The sequence below is a fragment of the Sorex araneus genome, chromosome 5, assembly GCF_027595985.1.
Source record: "Sorex araneus isolate mSorAra2 chromosome 5, mSorAra2.pri, whole genome shotgun sequence".
NCBI lineage: Eukaryota > Metazoa > Chordata > Mammalia > Eulipotyphla > Soricidae > Sorex > Sorex araneus.
In genome coordinates this window covers 24,152,828-24,179,517 of record NC_073306.1, presented here as the reverse complement: position 1 = coordinate 24,179,517, position 26,690 = coordinate 24,152,828, and the positions used below count along the sequence as shown (strand labels likewise).

The window sequence follows — 26,690 nt, the reverse complement described above, 5'->3', positions numbered from 1 at the left end:
GATTGTGGAACCAAGCAGTTGCTGGGGGCTCTGTTTGGGCAAGCGCAGGCCAACCTGTCCCCTCCCCCCACCCCCCGACCCCTGAGTTACCCCAGTCTGTTCAGTCATGCTCGAGTCCAAGATTTACTGTGGCTTTTGTTCTCTTTCGAGATTTATCTATGGGTCTCTGAGGTAAGGCCAATAAATGAGCTTGTATAGCTGAGCTGGAGGTGGTTTGGGGTGTGCTCCCACATACCTAACATTTGGCCATTTAATTTCTTGGAAACTTGGTCCCAAGTTGTTGGGGTCTGGCCAAAGGCACAGCGGCAATTTTTGAAGTGTCAGGAAGCCTGACGGCACCATCAAGCTTCTGGTGCACTGACCCAGCAGGTATAGATTAACCTGTTGGCAACATCACAACCCCAAGATATTTTAGATCTCTGCTCAGATGTGACTTTGGCTTTGCTCTGAGGATCATGTGATGCTGGGGATTTAAAAAGGGTTGTACCCACATACAAGTACTGCTATTACTGTGTCTCCAACCCAGCAAGCTGGAGAGATAACTTTCATTGGGAGTCTTTTTTTGGGTGGTGGTAAGGGAGTGCTCAGTGGCTACTCCTGGCATTGTGTTCAGGAGTCCCCCTGGCGGTACTAAGGAGATCATATTGGTGTCAGGATCAAACCAGGGTCAACCACCTGCAAGGCAAGTTCATAAACTCTACTACTTCTCCAGCTCTCAGTCTTTTTTTTTTTTTAATTGAATCACAGTGAGATAACAGTTACAAAAAATTGTTCATGATGGAGTTTATGCAGTATTCCAACATCCATCTCTTTACCAGTGTACATTTCCCACCATCAGTGTCCCCATTTCAGACCTCTTATATTTGCATCTTATATTTTAAGTGAAATGAGAATTTCTGATATGTACATTTTTATTCTTTCAAGTTGGTAAAACTCAGTTGGGAATGTTGTTAGCGGTAGAACACATGCATAGCATGGATTGAGGCCCTGGTTTTGATCTCTGTAAACTGCGAAACACCCATATTCTCATCTCTCTCCTCATCCCAGTCCTTAATTCTTTAAAAAAAATGAAGACAAAATTTTAAAAAATTAAGTTTATATGTTTAAATGAAAGGATGAAAGGGCAGTGGGGGTGGGAATGCAGGATATTTTTGATGTTAGCGAAATAGTAGTTCCAACAGTAATGGATGCTCTAAATTGCAGAGAAATCATCTGACCTGCAACTATGTGAGAAATATGCCATGCTACTGAATGTTCAAGAAAAAGAACCATTTCCTTCCTGGAAACAAGTTTGCTTTTTGAGAAAGAAATGGTGGTCTAATTTAAGAAAGAAAAGAGTGATTTTTAAAAAAATTTTTTTTGAGTAATTATCCTAGAGCAGAGTGAAGGTGGGTTATTTGAGTTGTATTGAGTTATATGGATTAAAGTCAGAAAGCTGACAAGGACTCCAGAGAGGTTTCTCTTATTTTTCTTCTAATAACCTGTTTATACATGCCTTCTTTTGACTCCTCCATCACTCCATCACATTGATTCCACTTTTTAAAAGAAATAATCAAGTTGATTCAACCTCTCTTCACTAACTAGGAGTGTGCAAATCATCAAGTATTGGCTAGTCTCTGAGTCTGCTGGAATCAATGTATGCCCATCCAGAAATTCATAGGTCATGGACAAATTTATGGATAGTACGAACTATGGTGTAGTTACGTTGTTTACTGTATCTCCTTTGCCTAAAGCACATCTGAAATAAGTTAGATATTTAAGAAATTTTATATCTGTTGTGTAGGCTCAAAATTTGATTTCAGATTTATAGATAAACTTAATAGTAATACTGAGTACCTATATTGACAGTGCCTACCAACCCTGTATAAGTGCGTAGTCTGTAGATTCTACACATATTCTATATGTAGATTGAGTACATGAGAATCATTATGTACTTGGACAGAAGAAACCATTCATTTCTTTCAAAAACAAATACCAATCCACTGTTCTGGAAGCAGCATTTGTTTTCCATATTGGTTGCTCTGGGTGTGTATCCTCTTATTAAATGTAACAGCGTATTACATATAGGTATTATAGATGAAATGCTGCATACCTCCCCCTCCCATGTATAGTGGTTATCTTCCATGGTTCAGGATCTGTGTTAGTTAATGCTGATCATTGAGGGACTTTTTGGGTTGTTTGATTTTAAGATTGATTGAACATCAGGATTAGGATATGAATCAGCACCATCTACTCCAAATCCTCCATTTTATGGCCGGCAGTTTCAGTCAGACAAAAATTTAAAGAAAAACATAACCAGTAGGAGATTGCAGCTGGGGAGGGATGGTGCCAGCAACAGCTTGTGAGCCTGTAAGGAAAAATTCAGAAGAGCTGACTCTTATTTCCTACTGGAGTGAAGGATACAGCTTTTGGTGACATGCTGCATTCTTTAGCAGTGACTTTATTTTTCCTTCACCACAAACCAGACTTGTACTATTTTCAGCTTCAGCACATTATTTAGGCACTTCCCCACTGCATTGTTTTAGTTTCTGAACTTGTATCATATTCCCTAAATTGAAGCCAACTTTTAATGTGATGACTTTTGCATAGACAAGTTTACACTTGCTCTGTTTGTCATTATTGTCTTGTAAACTCGTTTAGATTGGGGCTCATTCTATTTTTCACAGTATTCATTATTTTACTGATCCTTTATTACATATTAACAAACCACTTGAATGCTTTCGAGATTGTTCTCATCGAAAGGTCAGATTTTTTGTGTGGCAGACCCTTTTCCCTTTGTTCTGCTTCAGCATGTTTTATAATTTTGTTCCTTTCATATTCTACCCACATCCATGATCTGAGTTTCTTTTTCATAACATTTTAATTTAAAATGATTGCTTTTATTTAAGTTCAAATGTTCAAAACAGGGTCACAGATATGACTCAAGTGATAGAGTACAAGCCAAGCATATAAAAGGCCCTAGGTTTGATCTTTGGTACTGCAAGGTACCCCCAAACATTGCATGGTGTGATGCTGGATTCCCTGGATAACCCTGTTTAAAAAAAATAATAGACCTAGGTTTGCTCTTTCAAGCCTATTTTCTCACTTGAGTGTATGAATATCTTTGTTTCTTCTATTCTGAAGAAGCCCATGTTCTCTTTTGAACATGTGTTCCTGTTGTTTCTAGTAAACTTCACTCAATAAAAACTATTTTATTGCTCCACTAAAAAATTTAATAATAATAGGACTGAGAATTTTTCTCCTGTTCTATTTTGTTCACTTTACTTCAAGACTCACCATGGAGATTTAAGGGAAAATATGTTTAGATTTATTTAAAGTCCATTTTCTTCTCTTACTGTGAATTACCCCCTTCTTAAATTTTAAACTCACAGGTGAATTATATTTATGTCTCCTTCCTATTTACACGAGGAAACACTATTTAGATTAAATTATAAAACATTTAAGTAGACATTGAGGATAATTGAAAGACAGGTTATCAAAGGATTAAGAAAGGATGACATGTCTACCTCTGATGACTTTTAAGATGTCATCACAGGAAGGTCCAGATACTGAGCCCTTATTATGGTAGGTGCTTTACTTGAAATTTTTAAATTACTCCTTCACCTGTCTTTAAGACGGATACTGTTGTTTTGCTAATGTGGAACTTAGTACTTTTTAATAGTGGTAAGTGCCAAGTAAGATATCCTATGAAGTATCTATGCTTTTTCCAGTGTGTCTCTTTGCCATTAACCTAGATAGTAGTACAAAAGTTCTGAGTTTGAGATTTTGGCAGTAGGAAGAAATAATTTGGCTTGGGTATACATATTGTTACCATAGGATAAAGAAGTAGAAATTTGAACAATACAACAAACCAGATATTTTCACTTGGATAAGAAACCCTGATTGCTATTTATATTACATTTTCCTTTTTTTGGCTTTATTGCGACATAATTAACAGTCATTCACATTTTTTTAAATAGTATTTTTATAAAACTGATATTTATGTAAGACTTGAAATATAGATATATGAACATTGAGTGATTTGATTTAATTATTCAGTTATTCTATTTTATTCAGTCCCTACTATATGGTGTATTCTGTGCTGAATAGCATATACTGATAAGCAGAACAGATACAGAACCTGCCTCTATCAAGATTATAATCTGGTAATGAGGAAATACATTAATCAAATTACTGTGCATATAATCACATATCTCTTTATCTTTTTTGGGGGGGGTCCAGAGCTGGTAGTGCTCAGAATCCATATCTGCAGTTTGGAAGATCACAATGTACTCTAGTCAAAATTCATATAGATAGGGCTGTGGTGCTGCCATCAAGTTAGCTCCTTACCTGCAAGGTGAGCGCATCAGCAGCCTGACGTTACCTTCGAGCTAACTGTAGCACTGTAGCACTGTCATCCTGCTTTTCAACAATTTGCTTGAGCGGGCACCAGTAACTTCTCCATTGTGAGACTTGTTACTGTTTTTGGCATATTAATACGCCATGGAGAGCTTGCCAGGCTCTGCTGTGCAGGCGGGATAACTCGGTAGCTTGCCGGGCTCTCTGAGAGGGACAGAGGAATCAAACCCGGGTCGGCCGCATGCAAGGCAAACGCCCTACCCACTGTGCTATCACTCCAGTTCAAAGATCAGGCTTCTTGATCCTTGGAAATTGCTGCTGTGCCTCTGGCTGGACCCTGACTCAGGACCAAGTTTCCTGGGAAATCAAATGGCCAAAAGTTAGGTATGTGGGAGCCATGCCCACAAATCACCTCTGGCTCAGCTATACAAGCTCATTTGTCGGCCTTGCTTCAGAGAATCATAAATAAATCTAAAGAAATAAAACTGTCACTGTCACTGTCATCCCGTTGTTCATCGATTTGCTCGAGCGGGCACTAGTAATGTCTCCATTCATCCCAGCCCTGATATTGTAGCAGCCTCTCCTTACTCGTCTTTCCCAACAATTGGAGGCTCTTTCAGGGTCATGGTATGAGACCTATTGTTGTTACTGTATTTGGCATATCGGATACGCCACGGGGAGCTTGCCAGGCTCTCGGTAGCTTGCCGGGCTCTCCGAGAGGGATGGAGAATGTATATCAAAGAATACAAGCAAGTATGTTAAGACCAAACAGATATGTGCTGCTTTAGACACATCAGTGGGCTAGACTATTCATTGCTGCACTCTTCTGGGAGCTTTGTTTTATATAGTCTCTGGATCTTGTCCGTTGATGGGATTCCATGGCACCCAGGGCAAGGGGCGGGGGGATGCAGTTTGTGGGTGTGACTGCCAAGGTGCTGAAAAATGAGGGATCTGAATGGAGGAGGCCCAGTCTCCAATCCGAGCAGGCTTGGAGATCTCAGCTCCGGGTCCAGCATGCCTGGGTTCTGCTACTGGTTCCTTCATGCGTGAGGCTCCTCTGAGTGTGTGGAGAGTGGCCTTGAACATGGCTGTTGCTGGGTTCTAGAGGTTTTTGGCTGCTGGGGCTCTGCTTGGGGCGGGGAGGGAAACTCAACCTCTGCAAGCTACCCGTAGTGTATTCAATATGCCAAAAACAGTAACAACAAGCCTCACAATGGAGACATTACTGGTGCCCGCTCGAGCAAATCAATGAGCAATAGGACGACAGTGCTACAGTGCTAAGTTTGGTTAATGTGAAGAAATAAAAACCTGCAATTAGTCTTAGATCCATGCAAGACTGAGCAGACCAGGATAAATTGGAGGGGAGTGGGTCAGCCTGGTGCCTGCCCAAGCAGAGCCCCTGGCAGCTGCTTGCTTCCACAGTCCAAAATTGCCCCATCCCTCTCACCCGACTCCACTGTCTCAGGACAGGCCTCACCAAGATATAATCTGCTGAAAATTTGGGTATGTGGGTTTTGTGCCTGAAATCTCCAGGCTTTCTTAGGGTCGGGATGGGCTACCTTCCTCACTTCCCTGTATACCTGGAAGCACTGGCAGTCATCCTGGCGAACCAACTCCAGTGCCACCATGTAAGCTCTTCTACCGGCCTTACTGCAGAGACTTGTAAATAAATCTTGAAAGAGATCAAAAGCTGCAGTTTAATCTCTGACCCGTGCATGGCTCAACAGACCAGGGTAAATTGGAGGGAGGCGGGTTGGCCTAGTGCCCACCCATGCAGAGCCCCCAGTAGCCACTTTATTCCACAATCCAGAATCGCTGCCATGCCTCTGCCTGGACTCACTGCTCTCAGGACAGACCTCACTGAGATAGGATCCACTGAAAATTGGGGTATTCGGGTTCTATGACTGAAATCTCCAGGCTTTCTCAGGGTCAGGATGGGCTACCTCTCTATCCACGTCCCCGTACTTCCTGAAGTCACATCCATACCCCAAAGCTGCCACCCAGTTAAAAAACTACTCTCCTGGGGCTGGAGCAATAGTACAGTGGGTAGGTGTTTGCCTTGCACACGGCCCAACGCGGTTCAATTCCCAGCATTCCATATGGTCCCCTGATCACTGCCAGGAGTAATTCCTGAGTACAAAGCCAGGAGTAACCCCTGTGTATCACTGGGTGTGCCCCTAAAAGCAAACAAACAAACAAACAAAAAAAAACAACTACTCTTCTGCCTTATCTTCCCAATAAAAATACTGAAAGCCCTGAACAAACCCAATGACCTCTTAGTACCTGTGTTGCAAACCATAAAGCACAAAAGAAAAGAGGGGGTGGAGCAAAGGGAGAGAGGGGTGGAGTGGGGGAGAGAGAGGGGGAGAGGGAGGGGAGGGAGGGAGGGAGGGAGGGAGAGAGAGAGAGAGAGAGAGAGAGAGAGAGAGAGAGAGAGAGAGAGAGAGAGAGAGAGAGAGAGAGAGAGAGAGAGAGAGGCAAGGCTGGGGGACAGGAAAGAAAGTGGAAACTGAGTTATTAGTTATTAAGTGAGGAAGGTTTGGTAGATATGTTCCAGACTATACAAAACTTGTAAGGTCTTATTGGAGACTTTGGCTTACATCAAAGATATTGAAGAGATTTTAAGATACAGGTGAGAAGGGTTGGATATATTTTGAAACAGTTTTCTAACTTCTGGGTAGGGAACAAATTGAGATTTCGCTAGCCCATTTTCGTTCACTAGGAAGAAATTAGAGCTGGCTTGTATTAGCAATAGGCATGGAAAAATAAATGTCTTAATTCCTTATTTCAGTAGAAAAAAAGTATGGGAGGCTAAGGGCAAAGGATATCACTGCCTCACAGAATTAAATAATGGTCATGTCATTCACTAAGATTGGGTACTTAAAAGAGGATTAGACTTTAGAGGGGAGTTCACGTTTGGACTTACTGAATTTGAGGTGCTTTTGAAATACCAACTGGAAGTCAAGTAGAGCCTGGGATTTTATTTCAGTTCTTTGTTTTGGGACCATACTCATCAGTGCCTGGCGGCTCCTCCCAGTACTAGTTATGCTGTGGGAATCATGTGCCTAGGATGAACCCAGACCTCCTGCATGCCAAGGAGTCTAAGAGAAAGATACAGATTGGAATAACTTCTCAGTAATTTTAGCTTACAACATGGGCAAAAGTTATTGGAAGAAGAATATAGGATAGGCAAAGAGGCCGGGATGATGTCAAAATACAGTTAAAATCGTCACATTCTGAAGTACCAGGGATTAGAACTTAGTGGTGGAGGGTGGGAGCTGGAAGGAGTGGCAGTGACATGGACCACATAGACATTTCTATCTCCAAAGTGGTTTTCACAGTGCTATATAATAAGTGTTCAAAATACTAGTTCCTTTTGCAGTCTTTTTTGTTGATGAGCCATACCCAGTGGTGCTCAGGACTTAGTCTTGTTTCTGTGCTCAGGGATCATTCTGGCTTCCTGGGGGACCATTTGTGATGCTAGGGATCTAGCCTGAGGTGGCCATGTTCCAGGCAAGTGTCTTACCTGTGTATTATCTCTCTGGCCCCTCTGATTCTTTAAGTTTTATTGCATAACTACTGTTGTCAAAAAAAAAACACTTCACAAAAGAGCATTTCTAATGAACATTGCCAAAGTATTTTTAAAATAGAGGGAATCAGGGCCAGGGAGATAGTTCAAAGGGCTTGAGTACAAGCTTTGCATGCTGGGTCCCAGTTCCATTCCTGGCACAGCACGATTTCCTCGAGCACCACCATGAGGAACCTCTCTCTGAATGGAGTCAGAAATAGCCTCCAAACACCTGGCAAAGGTGAGCACACTAACAAAGTAGTCAAGGCATCGTCAGCTTAAGTATTACGTAGAATAATCAGTAATTCAGTAGGAGGAATCACAGAATTTGGCATCTGATTTATCACAGCTATGATTTAGTGGCTCAAAACAAAATAAGGAAAGGGAAAAGATTCATAATATGAGATTCAGAGGAAACCAGGTACCCATTTTCAGTCTTCTCTCCTAATGTAGTAAAATAGAAGTCACTTGATACCTCCAACTTTGAATTGTGCCAGCATGTGTGAAGGGCTGTCTTGTCAGGGAAGCCAGACACCTTAAAAAAGCAGGTGCCCAATATAGATGTTGGTATTTATACAAATATTTTACATGAAGTGAACCATCAGGGAATACTGGAACTAAATCTTAACATAAATGTACTGGAACCTAAATCTTAAAAATTGGCGTTTTTATATTTTTGACTCATCTTTCATTCATGGGCTGGAGTGACAGCACAGCAGGTAGGGCTTTTGCCTTGCATGTGGCCAACCCTAGTTCGGTTTCTCCACCCCTCTCAGAGAGCCCAGCAAGCTACTGAGAGTATCTCTCCCACGTGGCAGAGCCTGGCAAGCTACCCATGGCATATTCGACATGCCAAACACAGTAACAACAGGTCTCACAATGGAGACGTTACCGGTGCCTGCTTGAGCAAATCGATGAGTAACGGGTTGACAGTGGCTCTTTCATTCATGTCTTATAGCTAGTATTAAAAATAAGATTCCAGGGGCTGGAGTGATAGCACAGCGGGTAGGGCGTTTGCCTTGCACGCGGCCAACACCGGTTTGATTCCCAGCATTCCATATGGTCCCCCAATCACCACCAGAAGTGATTCCTGAGTGCAGAGCCAGGAGTAACCCCTGAACAGTGCCAGGTGTGATGCAAAAAATAATAATAATAATAATGAGATTCCACTTTTGCCACCTCAAAATAACACTGGATCTCTAGCTGCTAAACAATAAGTCAACCATCAGATCATCTTTAACAAGTATGATAGGAATTAGGTGTGTGTGCTGAGAAGGGTGAAGACCATATCCATCTTTAAAGTTTCAGGAGTTCTTAGTCATTTCCTTCCCTCTAAAAAGTGCATGTAAGTTTAAATTAGGATGTTTGAGTACGAGATTTAGAGAACTCATATGCTTCAGTATAAGTACCAAAGGAAAATCTGTTAATATGTTTGTTTCTTCATAAAGTAGAGTTTTCCTTTGTTCTGTTTTCCATGTCCTGTGTATATACTACACTTGTGAGCCATGGAAGAAATCTAGCCCTTTAAAAAATTGTATGTGAGGGGCTGAAAAAAGAGATCGAAGTGATGAACACGTGTGAGTCACTGAATTTGATCTTCTTTATTACATGGCCCCAGCACTGCTGAAGTGGCCCCCAAGCACAGCAGGGATAAACCATGACACTGCTGAGCCAAGCTCAGAACCATTGTACCCACACATCACCTTCCCTGCCTGGGGCCCCCCAAGCCTTGCTGGAACAGGCTTCTAATTTAAAAAAAAAAAAAGCACATGCCCAGAGATAATTATTTCTGAAGTAGTGTAGTTATTTTTACTTATAGTGAATATGTTACACAGATTTCATAGTTCCTTTTTACCCATCCTTAGACTAGTTTTTCCTGAGTTCTTCGTACAACAGATGGCAGCTTACCAAAGTTAGTTTAGACTAGCTCTGAGAATCAGAAAGGCAGTCTAGAGTTATCTTAGGATTGGAAAGCATAGAATTGGCAGGGTCAAAACAAAGAACAAATGAGTATCTAAAATTTGGGGACAAGTTAGAAAACAGATTAAAGCCAGGGACATGGCAATTAACCAAGGTTCTAAGATCTGAATTATCAGTGATGGGAAAAAACTGTATGAAGAGTTAACTTGCAAATGTTGACATAAACCAAGTTCTTACAGTGGTGTCTAACATGATTATATCATTTGACTTAAGTCACCATAGTAAGTAGTAATATTCAAATCTTGAAATGAAGGGTTCTTTAGGTAGAAAATCCCATACTCTTATTTGGGAGGAGGTGGAGTTTGGACCACACTTAGTGGTGTTCAGGGATTATTCCTCCCTCTGTGCTCAGGGATGATTTCTAATAGGGCTCAGGGAACTATATGCAGTGCTGGGGATTGAACCCAGGCTGGCCATGTGCAAGACAAGTGCTCTACCTACTGTATTATCTCTCCAGCACCTGGAACCCCATACCCTTAGTTATTATGCTTCAGTGAGTCCTAGGATTGTCGAGCTGCTCCAGACAGAGATTAGAGATGGAAACCCTTATTGTTCCTCCTAGGCCAGATTGCATTCCAAGCCCATTGTATTAGAATAGCTATTTTAATTTATTGTGATTGTAAGTAAGATTTCTTTGAACATAAATAGTTTTATTTCTTTTTCAAAACTCACCGGTTTTCTAGTCTTAGGAAAGTGAATCTGGAAACCAAATCCCAAAGTGAGCACAAGAAGAAACTGTTCTCTACTGTTTGAAAATAGCTTTCTGACTTTAGGTAGCAGCAGATTTTTGATTGTCACCCAAATACACAGGAACAACTCCATGGTGTAGCCCTCCGGAGTTCCAGTTGAAAGATCAACAGGGAAAAAATGTAATTTGACTTTTGAATGTATCTATTTTAGAGGAATAATTTAAAGATAAATTTGGGTGTTCTTAAATTTTAGCAATTACTGAAGTTATAAATCCTTTATTATAGATAAAAGCATTTATTGAAGCATTCATTCATTTGAAATGCCTTTTTTTTTTTTTTTTTTGCTTTTTGGTCACACCCAGCGATGCTCAGGGGTTACTCCTGGCTCTGCACTCAGGAATTACTCCTGGCGGTGCTTGGGGGACCATATGGGATGCCGGGGATCGAACCCGGGTCGGCTGCGTGCAAGGCAAACGCCCTACCCGCTGTGCTATTGCTCCGGCCCCTGAAATGCCTATTTCTGATAACTTTCTTGAAATGTTAATTCAAAGAATTATTTTTCAGAGTAATGTAGGTTGACAAAAATTACATGATTTATAGAGAATCTTGGTATCTATAAATCAGGTATCCATATAGTAAAAATTAACTAGCTTAAAAAAAGAGTAGAATTCAAGTTCCAATATTGTTCCAATAATTAAATATGTGACTGTAGGGCAAGTTTGGTCTATAAAATGGGAACGTTAGTCTTACAAAATGAATTCTAAGGTTTCTTTTTTTTAAAAGATAAATGTCTACCAAGGTCCAATAAATTTCTTCCTCTTTCTGACTAAATTTTGTTTTATTTTGATTTCTACTTTATTGAGATCTACCATATATAAGTCCAATCTATTTGGCGGGGGTGGGATGCTCTTGGGACATACCTGCATTGCTGAGGGGGGGGGGAACCATATGCAGTGTCAGGGATTAAACCAGGGTCCCCAGAAATGGCTGCATGCTAGACAAAGTGCCTCACCTCCTGTCCTATCTCTCCAGCCTCCAATCTGTTTTTTAAAATATTATATTGGGTGTTTTCTTGAGTCACAAAGTGTTTTTACACAATTTTCAGACATCCAGTGTTCCAACACCAATCTATCACCAGTGTCTGCTTCCCTCCACCTATTTGTCCTCTCAGCCTCCAGTCCTGAATCTTACTCCTCCCCCCCTTTTTTTTGCTGGAGGTCGGGGACACAACCTGGCAATGCCCAGGACTTACTCCTAGCTCTGTACTCAGGAAGTGCTCCTTTTAGGACTATGGGATATGGGGGTCAAACCTGGGTCAGCCGAGTACAAGGCAAGTGCTTTGCCCTCTGTGCTATCTCTCTAGCTTTCAATCTGTTTCTTAAAGTAAACATTTGAGTCTTTTTCTACAGTCATAACAAAAGCTACAATAATACTTGCTCATATTTAATGAGGTTTTATGTGTATCTTATCAGGACAAAACTTGAAATACTTTGAATTATACTCTGCAGTACTTTGGTGCTACTCCTAGCCTCGTCGGGGGTTGCTCCTGGCAGTGCTTAGGGGACTTTTTTAACCTGGGACTTCTGCATGACTTCAACTTTTTGACCCATCTCCATGCCCTTTCCTGTTTAATTCTTCCAGTGGCAGTAGTAGTACTTTCTGTATAGAGAAACTTAAGACTCATGAGGTTAAATAACTTGGTCAACGATTTATAGCTAATTTATGGTATTACTATGAGTCTGACACTGAACTGAGTTTGCCTGTTTTGAAACTTTGAGCTGAATATTCAAGCCTGAGACCAGTTTTGGTGTAAATACTGATATACCAAGGACACAAAATTTCACTGCAGTTCTGAGTATTAAATTTTTGAAAAGTCTGTTTTATTTTGTTCTTGGCCAAAGTCTGTTTTATTTTATTTTGTTCTTGGCCGACACCCAGTGTTGCTTGGGCTTATGCCTGGTTCTATGCACAGGGGTCACTCCTGGTGGCACTCAGAGGACTATTTGTGGTATCCAGGTAATGAATTGGGGTTGGTCTCACACAAGGCAAGTGTCTTAGTCCCTGTATTATTTATCTTTCTGGCACCTAAAATAAGTCTGTTTTGTTCATTATATTGATTTAACTATTCATTAAAATTGAATTTCTCTGGATTATGTAGTCCTCATATAGAAATACATAAAATGTTAATGCATGCCAGTTTTTCAGTGAAATTTGTGTTTATATCTTTTGTCCTATGTGCTAAATTACAGCAGATGAAAGTCTCTTCCGCATAGTAATCCAGTTTAACAAAGGCAGCCTGCCTCCGCCATTCATAACCTAAAAATATGAAATAAAAGGATAGCATTAGTTCAGGGAAAGGTTACTTTTAAACTAATCATTTTCTTCTTTTTTCAAAATTTAGGAACAAGTTCCAGTTCCGGTCTATCATCCAACACCTAGTCAGACTCGCCTAGCAACTCAGCTGACTGAAGAGGAACAAATTAGGATAGCTCAAAGAATAGGCCTTATACAACATCTGCCTAAAGGAGTTTATGACCCTGGAAGAGATGGATCAGAAAAAAAAATCCGGGAGTAAGTTTTAATAAATTCATACCTGTCAAGAAAAATATTTTGCATTTTGAAAGTCAGATAGCTAATCAGTTAGCATTTTTAGGTATAGCAATTTTCATTAAACATTAAGAAATGATGGTTTAAATTCTGACCACTTTATGTGTTGCTAGTGTCCATTTGGATGATATTTGATGTTAGTTAAAAATTATTCCTCTGGGGACTGTTAGAGTAGCATATCGATTAATGCTGCTTGTGGTCCCCAGCATCATAGAGCCTGAGGAGCACTGTCTCAGACCCTGTCACTAAATCACTAGCCCAATTAACAAAGTATTACTTTGAGTGCCCCCCTACTCACTGAGCACTACTTGGGGGAGGACACAAAAATAATTATCTTGTATCTCGGAGAGCCCGGCAAGCTACTGAGAGTATCTCGCCCGCACGGCAGAGCCTGGCAAGCTACCTGTGGTGCATTTTGATATGCCAAAAACAGTAACAACAGGTCTCACAATGGAGACATTACTGGTGCCCACTCAAGCAAATCAATGAGCAATGGGATGACAGTGACAGTGATACAGATCTGTAAGCTAGCTCTTAATATGAAAGGTGGATTATGGTATAGGGACATTTTGGTACATTATGCAGCTATTGTTTGCTAAGGTGATATGAGGAGAATCTTATGTCTACAAACTTTTAGTGATATGAGGAGAATCTTATGTCTGTTTCTTGCAAAATAATTTTATTAAGCCTATTAAGTTGAATATAAATATTGTTTCTGGGGATTTTTTTCTTAGAACTTTCTGGTATCTGATCAATTATAATGAATTTAGCCATTGTTTCAGGTAGAGAATGGTCTCACCAACTTAGACACAATCTATCTCATTTACTGTGTTGTTTGGAAGTTAGCCATAGCACCATTTAGTACTTAGTGCTCATAGTATTTTAGTACCTCTATCCAGAAACACTGAAAAATTGAATAGTGAACTTTTAAACTGTGACTAATGGAGTCCTAAAGGACTAAAGCCTGCAGCAGCCCATGGAATAGGCTGAAATTAGTAGTTCTGATTTTTTTTTTCTTTTTGGGTCACACTCTGGGATGCATGGGGGTTACTCCTGGCTCTGCCTGCACTCAGGAATTACTCCTGGCGGTGCATAGGGGACTATATGGGATGCTGGGAATTGAACCTGGGTCAGCCAAGTGCAGGGCAAATGCCCTACCTGCTGTGCTATCGCTCGAGCCCCAGTAGTTCTGATTTTATGTTTTATCAAAGTTAAAACTATTATGCTTCGTGCTTACACTAAACCTCAATTCAAGTAAAATGTTCAGTAATGATATTGATCTAACTTGGACTGGAGCAATAGTACAGCAGGTAGTGTGTTTGCCTTGCACACAGCTGACCCAAATTCAATCCCCTATATCCCATATGGCCCCTAAATACTGTCAGGAGTAATTTCTGGGTGCAGAGCTAAGAGTGACTCCTGCGAATCTCGGAGTTAGATCAAACATTTGGCCTATGGTCCTCTTTTCAGGGGGGAAAAAGATCATTTTGTCCACTGGAAATCTTCCTTAAGTGAACAAAGCACCTCTCCATAGTACTTGGCTCCTTCCAGAATTCTACAGGTGCTGTCACCCACTTTGGGAAACATTGATTCTAACTGATGATATGTAAAATACCACTTTTTCCTTTAGTTGTCTTATGTAATTTGTAGCTGTTTCATATTCAGTGAACTTGAGTCCCATGTAGTCCACTTTTCATTTTTCCATTGATTTCTCTCAAAATGTAAGTCCCAGGGATTGAAATAAGAGATAAATGGATTAAATTTATTGGGATGAGCGGATTTTTTTTTTCATGCTTCTTTTGTATGACCGACAAGTCATTACATAATAGAATTTTAAAGTGTTCTAGATAGGTAATTTCTCTTAAAAAAACAAACAAACATGCTTTCTTATTTCTCTCCCTCACCCCTGACAGGTGTGTGATCTGTATGATGGACTTTGTTTATGGGGACCCAATTCGGTTTCTGCCGTGCATGCACATCTATCATCTGGACTGTATAGATGACTGGTTGATGAGATCCTTCACATGCCCCTCCTGCATGGAGCCAGTTGATGCAGCACTGCTTTCGTCCTATGAGACTAATTGAGCCAGGGTCTCTCGTCTGACTTCAAGTGAACCATCATTTTTGGTGGTTTTGATCTTTTGTCACTGAGCCCAAAGAGCCAGGGATTAGGAATTAAGATCATGCACAAAAGTTTCCTTAAAATTCCTGAATGGCTGCAGATGTTGGGAGAAAAGTATGTGATATTTTAGAAACTTAGGGGGAAAAGTAGGTTGGTATTTTTATGTAAAGCCTTGACCCAGTGTTTAAAATATAATTGTATTTAGATCTTGTTATTGTTCCAGTACATAGGAATTGTGTAAAAGTGTTACAGCAGCTGTATATGTTTAAATTGTGTGTGTTGAAGATTAGGAAAAAGATAGTGGTTGTTTTTCCTAAGTGAAATAACTTTCCCCCCTACCCCCCACCCAAATTCTTTTCTGAAGTTGCTGGCATTTGGGTCAAGGTTTTATTAAAAGCTACATTTTATAACACTGGCACAAAAAAAGTAGTTTAAAGCTTGTTTGCACAGTTCTTTTTTTCCATTGGAAATGGAATTCATTGCCTTAGGTCTTTTTAAATAGTGTATTATTATCGTTGGGGCTGGCTCTATGCTTGAAAACCAGTTTATTTATAACCTATTATAAGTGCTATATCTGTTTGCAGTTAGGAAATGCAGAATTCAAATGATCTCCTAGCTTGTAAGCAAACTGAGATGCACTATCCCTTTTCTATTAAAAAAAAAATTAGTTGATGTGTCAAGAAACCAACTATAGTAAAGTGGGATTTAAAATTACCCTTTCTATATGTTTTGTCTGATTATTTTGGTTGTTAATATGGTGATAATTAAGAGTCAAGAAAATGTTAAATATTTTGATTTACTGAGCTTGAATTATGCCACCATGCTTATGTAAAAATGAAAAGTGGCACCATGGTGAAACTGAAGTTTCTCACTTGTAACAGTTTTGATTTATTCTTTTCTGTGACCTCCTTCCCTGTTGTCTTGGACCATAGCAAAAGGATACTGCATCTCTCATTATTGTAGTGCTGAGGTTATTGAAGTTATATAGAATACATCTCAGTCTCTATTTCTTGGAAGGGAAAATCCTGCTAGCTGATTGACCAGTCTAGCAGGGAGAATTAAGATAAATGTATTTCATGTTTTGCACACAAATACAGAATTTGTATAACCACATGACTTCATAGTTGTGATCTCAGAAGGAATTTTTCTTTTTCTTTTTTTCTTTCCTTTTTTTTTTGCTGTTATATAAGAACACTCTGAATCTCTAAGCTTTTGAAGTATTAGAGGTAGAGATGATCTAGTAAAAATGTAGTTTTAATGTTTTATCCATTTAGCATGTGTTTTTTTCCCTTATATACTCAAAGATGACTTATTTGTTCAACTCTGATATTAGCTAAAAAAAAAATCATTCACTAGCAAAAGGAGAATCAGTCTCAACCTAATAAATCAGAAGTGTTTATTTTGTAATGAGTTGAATATTTGACTCTAACACTTTTCTACATACAAAATGCAAGTATCTTGAAGGTTCCTCATAATTGCATTGTAGAAGAATTTAGTATATCATAAATACTTCTTATGGATTTGACGTTTGACTGTAATGTTCTTTTGTTGGTTAATTTTCTATGAGCCCCATGATAAAAACACTTAAAGATGAATTAGAGAAAAAATCAAGACTATCAAGTTCTGTTAAATTGTTACATGTATCTTGCTTAAGTTTTTGTTCATTAATTTATATTCACCCAATTACATAAAACAAATTTGGAGAAAACACCTGAAGTTGTGCAGTATTTTTAGAAATGTTACTTTTGTTTAATCTTTGTGTTGCTGCTTACAATATCATGTCAGTGTCATCACTATCATAGACATTTTAAATTACATTGTTAAAAGTTGTAATGAACGTTACAAAAAAATCATCTCTCATGTTGGACTTGGTGTATTAGAAGACTACTCAACAGAAGTTTGACAGTATATTGAAGGAATTAGTATTGAGCTGAATGCTTTTTTTTTTCCAAAGGTACTTTGTATTCTTTCATTTTGATCGCCACATATTTGATCGCCACATATTATGTTAAGAATCATCAATTTTTGACTTTCATTAAATTAAATAAAGTTATAATACAGTTGTAAAGGGCTAAAATTAAGAGTTGATTATGTAAGAATATTGTCCTGAGTATTTGGTCCTTATGTAACGGACATGTATTAGTTTGATTTGTTACTTAAAAATTTCTAGATGCCTTTACTTTTTAAGAATTACTTTTAAAATTTTAATTGAATCACTGAATTACAGGGTTACAAAGTTATTAGTAATTGAGTCACAGGTGTGCAGTGTTCCAGTACCTATCCCTTTACCAGTGTCCATTTTAAGAAGTATTTTGAGGGGTTGAAAGCATAATACAGTGGGTAGGTGATTGCCTTGCATGTGGCAAACTTGGGTTCAATCCCTGGCATCCCATATGGTCCCCTGTGTACCACCAGGAGTAATTCCTGAGTGCAGAGCCAGGAGTAACTTCTGAACATTGCTGGTTGTGACAGAAAAGGGGGGGGAGGGAAAGTATTTTGAGTTTCTTGGCACTGTCATCTAATCACAAACTTTGAATCTTAATAACTTCAAATTTCTAAAACCTGATAAAAGCAATCTTTTTAAATTTAAGCAGGATGTCCAAGCTTGGTTCTGATTCATATGACTGAAAAGCCTGAGCAGGGCAGGAAAAAAAAGAATCTCAGTGTGATAAATGAGAGCCTTTAAGTTGAAATACTTTCATATCCTTGTAGTTTGGTTCACAAACCCTTTTAGTTCTATGAGTATTCTTCATAGGGATCTCTTAAATAAGGTGTTAGTAGAGTCCCCCTACTACTAATGTCCACCATGTATTATAAGGCAGCATGTTTTACAGAATACAAGTGAGCATTTAAGTAACAAAGTTCCTGTATGCAAAGCTCCTTCACAAGAAAGCACTCATTTGAAAAAGGAATATAAATAGTCCAAAACAGGATTGCCTTTAGTTCTGGGACTGAAAATAGTAAACAGTAAGGAAGGTAAGTTTGTTTGGTTTACTTCAGACATATAGTTTGGTGGCCACCTTTGCTTACAAAGGCATTGGCCAGAAATCATTTCTTAGAGTCAGTTTATTCTCAGAAAGAACTACCTGAAAACATAGGCCTGGTTGAGGATATTCTGATCACCCTCATGCAGGGGCCTGAGAACCATCAGAGAGCAGTGTTCTCTTGAGTCTTTGGGGACTTAATTGAATTACTCCTGGTTTCTTTCCTGTTTTGTCCCATTCTGCAAACATTTTGCCATTAAGAGCTCATATTTCCATCAACGGCATGTCCCACTGAGTCATGAAGATTATTTGTTCTTCCTGCTTCCTAAGAAAATGAATTTGCTAGCTTTAGCCTGCATATTAAAAGATCAGATACACTCATTCATCTGATAGACAAACCTTAGCCTACCTTCTGAAAGATCCGATTTAACCATTCATCTCTTTAAATACATTTCCCTCCCTCAGGAAGAGATACACAAAATCTAGATGCTTTTTAAATAAATGCTTGTTAAGTAAAACATGCAGTAAAAATATCTATCAGCAAAATTTCCATGGTTGTAGCAAATGTGATTACTGATTGACCCACTGTTAGGTGAGCTATTCCTGAGAGCTGTCAAAAATGGTCTCCAGAATAGTTTGTCTCAGATATGTATGTGTCAGGTAAGAATTTGCCTATGGTCAGGCAGTGGTTTAATAGATGTAAAGCAGACTTGCTGACAATTCAAATTTAGACAAGGCTGAGTGATAATTTTATGGTAATGCAAATGAAACCTAGGATTTAATAGGATAAATTATTGCATCATATAAACATCTTAAAATAGTAGTTTTTCTAAGTAGTGTTTTGGTTGGGGGGGTGTTTGTTTTTTTTGTTTGTTTGTTTTTGCACCACACCCAGCAGTGCTCAGGGGTTATACCTGCCTCTCCACCCAGGAATCACCACTGGTAGTGTTTGGCAGACCATCTGGGATGGTCTGGGAATCAACTTATGTTGATTGGGAATCAACTCATGTCGCCGCATGCAAGGCAAGCACCTTATTCACTGTACTATCTCTCCAGCCCCATTCTAAGTAGTTTAAAAGATAACTAAGATGGATCAGAGAGACAGTACAGTGGTTAACAGGTGCTTGCCTTGCATGTGGCCAAGCCAGGTTCAATCCATGGGATCACATTTAGTTCCCCGAGCACTGCTGGATTTTACAAAAGTGGGGGTACTAGAGTACAGGAAGTAAAGTGCTTGCCTTGCACACAGCTAATCCAGTTCAATTCTCAACAATGCATACTGTCCCTTGAGCACTGCCAGGTGTGGCCCAGAAACATAAAAGGATACACCAGTTCATTTTTATGTATTTAAGGAAAGTTAACTAGGTCTGTCTGTTCTGTGTATAAGGAATTTTTAACCAATGTCATTAACTCTGATCTTGTTTTTAGCTCTTCAGAGATGTTTACATTAAGGCTTATATTAAAATGACATAAAAGTGAGTAGATGAGTAAGGCTTGTAGTTTTGGAATATTGATTTAAATGTACTTTGCAGGGCTGGGTGGGTAGTTGGAATGTCTGCTTTACTTGCAGAAAGCAGGTTTGATCTCTAGCACTGATGGCATAGTCTCTCTAGTGCCACTGGGAGCAACCTTTACGCATCCCGCTGGGAGTAGCTCTAGAGAAGCATTGAGTATGACTCCCAAACCAAAAATATACTTTGTAATTACTTTTCTTGATTTATAAATATGCCATAAAAAATTATTAGCCCACAGCTGTGGGTAAGGCACTTGACTTGCATGCAGCTGACCCAGGTTCAAGTCCCTGTACCACATACAGTCAGGAGAAACCTCTGAGCACTGCCAAGTGTTGCCCAAAAACAAAACCAAATGAGTTCTTCTACAGCCCATTTGCTAGCCTTACTGTAATAGAGACTTTAGTGAAATAATTAAAAGAGGTTTAGGTTTATTTAGACATTTTACTAGTTGTTTTCATTATGAATGATAGAGCTTAGCTCAGGATGATACTAATGTCTGATTAACATTAGAGACTAATGTTAGAGACTAAAGCCATTTACTATTTCATTAAAAAAATTTAAAGAAATTAGGACATACTAACTTTGCTATATATTAAGAAAAAATACTGGTCATTGGAAGATCTTTGGTTAATATCCACATAAAGTTTAATTTTTCTCTGTGTATTAGTGAAGCAGCATTATTAGTAAGGTACTGGCGTTGGGCTGCTAAAACTGTAGTCAAAAGGATAATCTTTGGGGGGGTGGGGGATGGGACAAAAAAAAAAGATAATCCTTGCTGGCTTTAAAACCTTTCTTACTATTTGTTTTGTAGGCTCCAGATATATGGGCACTGAGAAAAAGTTGAAATAGTTGACTCGGTTTTGTTTTTATGAGGTCACACACAGGAGTATTCAGGACTTGCTCCTGATTTTGCACTCGGTGATCACTACTGGTGGGACTTGGGATCACTACTGGTGGGACTTGGGGTCCATATGGGATGCCAGGGATTGAACCCAGGTGCAAGGCAAAGCACCTTGCCTGCTATACTATCACCCTGGTAACTCAGATTTCGTATTAGGAATCTGGATGAAGTGATGAATCCTGGATGCAAGATCAGGTTGTCTTTGCAAAGTGGGGAGCTCAGGTTTTTCTCTGGGCACGACACATTAATCTAGTCCTATAGGAATCAAAAGCAAGATTTAGACATTGTGTGAATGAGGAAACCTGAACTATGATGCCAGGGGGCCCTTGAGAGTGTATTCTAGCACTGTTCATCCATGCTACGAATGTGCAAATAGGCTACATCTGTGAATTCCAGAAGCCGAGCTAGTCCTTTAATTTCCAAGCACTACAGAATAATGACCCTCTCTCTGTCCATGAGGGTAGTTGTAATCAGCAAATTAAAAGTTAATAGTCATAATTTTAGGGTGTGCACTGTGTGGGGAAGGAAAATTGTTTTTCACAAACCATTTGTTCCCGTGGCCCTTCATGCTGATAATCACTGTTATCTTGACACAAGGAAGAATAACTCATAAACATTCTTTCTGATAGTGAGTCAGGTGTTACTCTAGTAGGGTATTTTCAAATGGCCAGATATTGCAAGCCGGTTCTCAGGAGATTATTACTGAAATTTTGAGTTAAGGACTTGGAAGCTGTTCGTCAAGTCTGTGGATATAAGTTTTGACAAATTGGGGTTGTTTTCCTGTTAACAAAAATCATGAAATGGCAACTTACTGATTCTTAGAACTTTTTCACTTAGCATATCTTTACTATATGTTCCCACATCTAATAAAGGGATTTTTAGTAGCAGTTCACACAAAGCAGAAGCAAATGGCGCTGGAGGCCTTTGGCTTAGCACTAGTTCCTAACTTCCGTGTCTAAGTCTATATAATCCATTCTTCACACAATAGCAAAAATATTTTTTTAGAATGATGTCACTCACCTCCTTAGAACTTTTATAGCTTCCAGTTGTTCTAAGAATAAAATCTAAAGTCCTTAATGGCTGAAATAGTTGGCTTTCTTCCTCTCATAGTACTCAAGCTTTATAGATTTTTTAAATGCTAAGCTCTGTCCTGCCTAGGTCTTTTGGTCTGTAATTTTCTTTCCTGTTTTCCCTTCCCCAGATCATTCACATGGTTGACTTATCCTCTGAACTGGACCAGAGACATCCTTTGTTAACTCCAGAAGTTCCCAAACTTCTCTGGCCTACCCCATTCAGGGAGGGGGAAATTACTTTGTTCCCTTCACCCCCCCAAGGATACTCCAACGCATTGGATCATTCCAGTGGACCCTCCCCCCAGCCCAGGGAGTGGTACTGTTAGAGAACATGGCTTTATTCCATGACTAATTTTTACTATATGTCTTCCTTACCAGAATAAGGTCCATCAGAGCAGGACAGTTAGAGGCTGAACATTAAGTGAGGAGGAGGGGAGGAGTGGTCCTGAGCATTTCTGATGAGAGAGAGCCACTGTCAGAGAAGTGCTTGGTGCTTGTTGGAAAATAGGGATCTTTGGGGAGCATCAAAGAGGCAAAGACAGCTCTTTCTGGTTGGGTAAGATGCCTTGATGAGCCTTGTCTGTATAGACCAACAAACTATACCATCTCTTCCCACCGTCACTTTCACTTGGAAATATGGCTCTTTGAAGTTACCAACTTTTGAAAGTAAGGACATGTAATAGGTGGTATTTTTGTCTGTAGTGTAGCCTATCATTTATTTTTAGTAAAAGCAGGCCCCAAATAACTGAGCATACACCCAAGCTAGACTGATTGTAGCCCCTCCCCCCCACATTCCCGAGGCAGTGGCTCTCAAACTATAGTGTGTATCAGATCCATGTGGATGGCATTTTAAGTTTTAGATTGCCCTGCCCTCATCCCTACAGTCTAGATGTTTAAAATGCCTACATTTCTAACAGATTAGCTGATCTAGAGAACCACTGAACTAAGGGCTGGACATTCAAACCAAGCCTGACTAATTAGTATCATTATCTAGAATTTTTTGTACTGGAGTTATGGAAAGTAGCCATTTTCTCGTCCAGAGCTGTGAGGATGTGAGGTTTGAAATGCTGTGCAGTGAAGTCAGGTCAAGAGATTAGTACAGAGCAAACCAAGAGAAGTTCTAAGTGGAAGCAGTGGCATCTGATTTAGTCCCTGCCTAAAACCAGGTCCCCCACGCCTGCTTTCCATAGTCTCGAGACTGCGTTTTTGCCTTAATATTCTACAGGTTGTGCCTAGGCTATTTACATGATTTTTAAATTTATTGTTTGTCTGGGGGACCACACCTGGTGTGCTTAGGGGTTACTTCTAGTTCTGTGATCAGGAATCACTCTTGGCAGGATTCAGGGACCATATGGGATACTGGGGATCAAACCTGGGCCTTTCACATGCAAGGCAAGTGCCCTATCCCCATACTATTGCTTCGCGCCCTACATGATTTTTTTTTAAATGCAATTTGTGAAACAAATGGAAATAGCTAATTTTACAGAAGCATGAACTGATTTTTAAAACACAGATGTAATTTCAACTAAATCTAAACCTGACCTGTACTTTTAGCTAATATAAATAAAATTTAAGATGATGTTTTTAATAGACCAAACTGCTTAGTATGAAATTGTTCACAACCAGTTTTTTCATATCCTTTCGGCACATGAATCACCTTGAACCACAGATGTGGTGTTTGGCAAATTAGCCCTCTTAAAAAGTTATTTTTGGCTGGAGAAAGACTGACAGGTAGGGCACTTGCCTTGCCCCTGACCAATCTGTATTCAATCCCTGGAATCCCATACAGTCCCCTGAGCACCACCAGGAGAGATTCTTGAGTACAAAGCTAGGAGTAACCCCTGAGAATAACATTGCCAGAAGTGGCTATAAAACAAAAAATATTTTTAAAAAAACAGCTTACAATTGTTTGCCATTAGCATCAAATGCTTTTGAGTTTACCAACATTTGTACCTCTTACTGTTACACCAAAATCCTTGTAGCAGGTAGGTTGCTCCCCTTCAGCCTCAGTATGGGCCCGAGCTTCTGCCTCTGTGTGGCCTTTATTCCCATCTCTGCAGTAGCTGATGGGAATGCTGGCTGTGGAACTGGGGATTAGATTTTACCTTTCCATCTGACATCACTCTATGATGTCATGAGCAAATACTCTTGCTTTAGTGGATGCAGTTTTCCTTTTGACTGATCAAGCTGGACTCCCTACATGACAATGCCAAGTGAACAGGGGGAACCATGCCACATAGGCATATGCTCCATGTGTTCCACGCCAAGGATTCCCAGTATTTGAGTTACTAGCCAGTAAGTACCTTTCCAACTTTAACAGTTGCCTGAGTCAATGAATCAGATCCAACTTTAATAATATTACAGCTTTGACCAGCAGTTTTGTAAAGCATGGGCTTTAGATTTCACGAGCTTGATATCTTGCTGTGTTAATAGTCATGCGATTTTAGGCAGATTTTTTAAACTTGTTTTTTCATCTGTGAAATGACAACTAGTTCCAATTTCATTTGTTGCTTTAAGTGTGGCTGGAGTAGCAACTGGTAAATGTGGAGCTCTTATTAGCTAGTATGCACCCATTGCATATAAGGTGTCTGGTATTCTGAAATGTTACTGTGAAGAAAAAGCTAAGCAATATAATCCAGTCATCTGTGATGTGTTGGCCCTGAAGCATCTGATTAAACTTGTCGATTGTAGATCTCTACAACATTTAGTAGTTGTGTGTTCCTAAGGAAGGGGCTTGAGTACATTTTTGTCACAATAATTAACTATATGCTGTAAAACAGTTCCTAGATTTGCTCGCTTTGGTGTTTTTAAGCCCCTAAATGAAACTGTTGTGGATTTTTTCTGTTAGACACTAACAAACTTTGCACCAGCTATCAAAGGAGCTGTGCTAGCCCAAGCAGAAACACAGTTTTCAGCCTTGGAAAAATGTGGACTCGGGGTGGAGTGAGGACTTCACATTTGCTGCTTGGTTTTTAGAATCCAGGCATTTATTACTGAATTAGTCACATGAATGATGGAGCTGATGCTGCGGACACTGGGAAACAGTTGGTGTGACATTCAGCTTTAAATTTGATGCAAACAAGACTACTTGTCCACTGGACATCATCTTAGAAGTAGGAAATGGGCATTAATTCTGGAGAGAAGTGGAATTTATTCCCTTGAGTGGTTCTAGCAGCAGCTGGGGGCTTTCTCAGAACCTCCCAGAACCTCTCTACTCCTGGGAATCTCCCACCTGGACCTCTGCCAAATCTCCAGTTGTCATTGGCCTTTTAGGGTCCTGGTTTTGCTCTCAGGTCGTGGCTTTTTGCTGCGAATGACGATAGCGGTCTTGGAAACACTCCCGTTCTGACTTGTGATAAGGACTAGGGAATCCTGCCAAACCGTGGGAGAGCTGATAGGGACTGGCACACTGCTGGAAGCCACCCTTCCAGTTCAGGGGCTGTGACCAGAAGCAGAGAGGTAGACTTCCTGATCATGACATAGTCGATACTTCTAACAACCAAGTTCCTGTGTAAGGCACAGGAATTTAGACTTTCCCTAAATGGGGATTATTTGCTCTCTGAGGTCCTGGGCTGCTACAGAGGTCCCCAGCTGAAGCAATGTACAGTTTTGATGTTTAGAGGGTCCATACGTTCCCCCAAGATCTCTCTGAAAAGCAGTAGCAAAGCAGGAACTAGATTTCAAGTTTTCTCATTGCTAGACCCAAACTCTACCAGATTGGCTCCTTCCCCCAAGGGTAGATGTGCTTGAAAGGTCCGCACTATTAGAGACGCAATGACCAGAAATGACTCAGAAGAAACAATGAGAAGCCCATGACATCATTTTTACCTTCGGAGGCCTCTGCTTAAGGGAGGGATGGGGTCAGGCACCCAGTGTGTCATCGTCTTTTACGTACATGTTTCCAGTCGACTATCTCAAGTTGCAGGTGGAATGAAGGAGCCAAACCCACTGATTTCTGTTATCAGCCCGACTGCAGCTGGGCAGCAGAGGTAAAGGTGATGCAGGCTAATTAGTGAAGCCCAGCAAGAAATCAGCAAAAACCAACACTGACAAGGAAACCAGCCTGGTATAAAATGTTCTAAGTGAAAGCAAAAGCCTACAATGTGTACTGAAATAAGTTTTGCAGACTGAGTTGTGTTGGGCCTCCTGTGACCAGGTGCTGCTTTGATACAGTGTGGGGTGGGGAGGGAGGGGAGGGGGAGGAGCAGGTATCTCCCTCCTCCAGCAGCCAGGCTCCAGGCTCCCCTCACCCTGCCCCACAACTTAGAAGTGGTTGGTCTAGCATTCGGGATTGTTCTAGTTCTAACAAATTGAGAATTCTTGTTTGTTTCAGCATGTCTGCTGACAGTTCTTAGTGCAAAAGAGGGTCCTTGAGTTTTTGCTTTGTTTTTTCTACATAAATCTCACGATTTCATATCAGAGACCAGCTGACTCTCTTAATACATTAACCCACCCACCCCTGGCAACTACAGTAATACCAGGAAAGTGGACAGTAATGTAACTATTTGTACTGTGTACATGATTTTACATCCTGGGCAATAGTTAAGTGCAGTATACTTATCTTCCAGCAAAAAACTATGTTTGGTTTTTGTTTTGAATTTGAGAGTTCTCACTTTTGACAGACCCAGAGCTTGATAATTCCAGTGTTTTCACAGCCAGAAAGTTACTACAAGTGCTTGAAGAAAAGTAACCTCTCCTCAGCTCCAGCTGACTGCAAGGCAGATTTTAAAATAAGAGGCCAGAAACCAGATTTATTTGTGAAAACTCACCATTTTTAAATGTTAGAAACATTCTGAAAAATTTTAAACATGTTGTCTAGATAGAACATACAGGTCCATATGGCTTCAGAACCAAATTTGTGACCTCCCCAAGAATTAAAGCAACACATGTTTAATTGAAATAGATGTTGCGTGA

The 26,690-nt window shown here is 39.9% G+C and overlaps 1 protein-coding gene across 1 annotated transcript in view; it reads left to right on the top strand.

Moving 5' to 3' along the window:
• The window catches only part of RNF11 (ring finger protein 11), a 40,373-nt gene extending 23,006 nt beyond the window's left edge, over positions 1-17,367 (top strand). Inside the window, exons 2-3 of the mRNA XM_055140870.1 lie at positions 12,977-13,146; positions 15,096-17,367. Of these exons, the coding sequence (XP_054996845.1) occupies positions 12,977-13,146; positions 15,096-15,267 (342 nt within the window). The 3' untranslated portion in view covers positions 15,268-17,367. The remainder of the gene's footprint in view (positions 1-12,976; positions 13,147-15,095) is intronic.
• The last annotated feature ends 9,323 nt before the right edge of the window (positions 17,368-26,690 follow it).